This window comes from Austrofundulus limnaeus, unplaced genomic scaffold, assembly GCF_001266775.1.
Source record: "Austrofundulus limnaeus strain Quisiro unplaced genomic scaffold, Austrofundulus_limnaeus-1.0 Scaffold172, whole genome shotgun sequence".
In the NCBI taxonomy this organism is placed as follows: domain Eukaryota; kingdom Metazoa; phylum Chordata; class Actinopteri; order Cyprinodontiformes; family Rivulidae; genus Austrofundulus; species Austrofundulus limnaeus.
In genome coordinates, this window is record NW_013952574.1 from 701,468 (window position 1) to 703,144 (window position 1,677).

Here is a 1,677-nt window from a genome sequence, read left to right on the forward strand (position 1 = left end):
ATATATATATTTGCAAGCTAAATTAATCTCTATTATTGGCACTGATTTTATGATTAAATATTGATTTACTTTTACTGAATAAATTATGTCAAATCAGAGCTTGTTGCCATGTTTCTTCATGTAAAAATGTTTACAACAAGATTAAGCTCTTGTGTTTCTTTAATTAGGCTTGTTAATTGATTTAAAATGATCCAATTTGTTGTGTTTTGTACTAGCATGGTATGTTGTCTCTTTTACAGGGAGCCAATATCCTTCTGACAGACAACGGCTATATTAAATTAGGTGAGAGGAAAACATTCACTCAGGTCATGTTCTTCTGTAAAGTGCCATATCTGATGGGCCTCGTTCGCTGACTTTGGTTTTGTTTAATTTAATTACTTGTGCTTTCCTTCTTATCTTTATAGCTGACTTTGGTGTATCAGCCCAGATCACAGCAACTCTTGCCAAAAGGAAGTCATTCATTGGAACACCTTACTGGTGAGTTTCACCTCCTCTCACATGACATGCAGTTATAGTGACCGTGTAATCTATAACATCCTACTCCATGCTGGACTTCTGTACATAATTAGGTTATATGGTGGAATTGAATTAATTGATATTTAGTGAGTTATTCTGTTGGAGTGTTTCATTTGTTGTCAGTATGTTTCATTCATTTTATATTGTTAGTAACTTAACAGAAACCATAGAGTAAAAATTAATCTTCTTCTTGATTGCAATAAAAAAAAGAACTTGCTCCTTCTGTCTTCTCTATTCTCTCCTCATCTACTGTTTCTCTCTCCTATTATCTAGGATGGCTCCGGAGGTGGCAGCAGTTGAGAGGAAAGGAGGCTACAATCAGCTGTGTGATATCTGGGCAGTGGGCATTACTGCAATAGAGCTAGCAGAACTACAGCCACCCATGTTTGACCTGCACCCGATGAGGTACAGTTAACAGTGTGTGAGCTGGATTAGTACGCGTCAGCACGGCCTGCAGTAGTGCAGTAAAAAAAGAATGCTGAAACAGAAAATCTGCTGTAAAAATACCGGCGACCTTAATTAAATTTCTATCGACGAGCTTCCATCTTCTTTACTGCATTTTGACATTTGCTACGCAGATACCTGAATAAAGCTCAGCTAAATTGCAGCCGTGGAGCTGATTTGCCTTGAATGTTTTCTCGTAAAAAATGTTTCCATCGCAGTCCAGATTGTTTGAAAATGGCTTTAATCCAGGTCTCTCTTGAAAAAGAGATTTTTAATCTCAATGAGGTCTACCTGGTTAAATAAAGGTTAAATAAATAAATAAATAAAAATCACCCTTTCCAGATTGATGGACAACAAATGCAACACAAAAAACAAAAATAAATAAATAAATAAGCACCAAACACCTGACAGTTACAATTTCTGTTTTTATAGCTAGTTGTTACATTTACTATTAATAAGACAGTTAATGTTACTTTAATTTTTGTTTTGCTTCTGGAAGCCAATAAGGTTTTAGGTTGAACACATCCATCCATCCATTTTCTTCCGCCTATCCGGGGTCGGGTCGCGGGGGCAGCAGCTTCAGAAGGGAGGCCCAGATCTCCCTTTCCCCAGCCACTTCTTCCAGCTCCTCCGGGGGAACTCCAAGGCGTTCCCAGGCCAGCCAAGAGACATAGTCCCTCCAGCGTGTCCTGGGTCTTCCTCAGGAAGACCCAGGAC

General features: G+C 38.5%; 1 protein-coding gene across 8 annotated transcripts in view; it reads left to right on the forward strand.

The window, feature by feature from the left end:
• Nucleotides 1-1,677, forward strand: part of LOC106523971 (mitogen-activated protein kinase kinase kinase kinase 3) — a 49,601-nt gene that overhangs the window by 14,573 nt on the left and 33,351 nt on the right. For all 8 annotated transcript variants that reach the window (XM_014017564.1, XM_014017569.1, XM_014017567.1 and 5 more), the window contains exons 7-9: nt 240-282; nt 405-477; nt 790-921. In XM_014017564.1, coding sequence (XP_013873018.1) covers nt 240-282; nt 405-477; nt 790-921 — 248 coding nt within the window. The remainder of the gene's footprint in view (nt 1-239; nt 283-404; nt 478-789; nt 922-1,677) is intronic.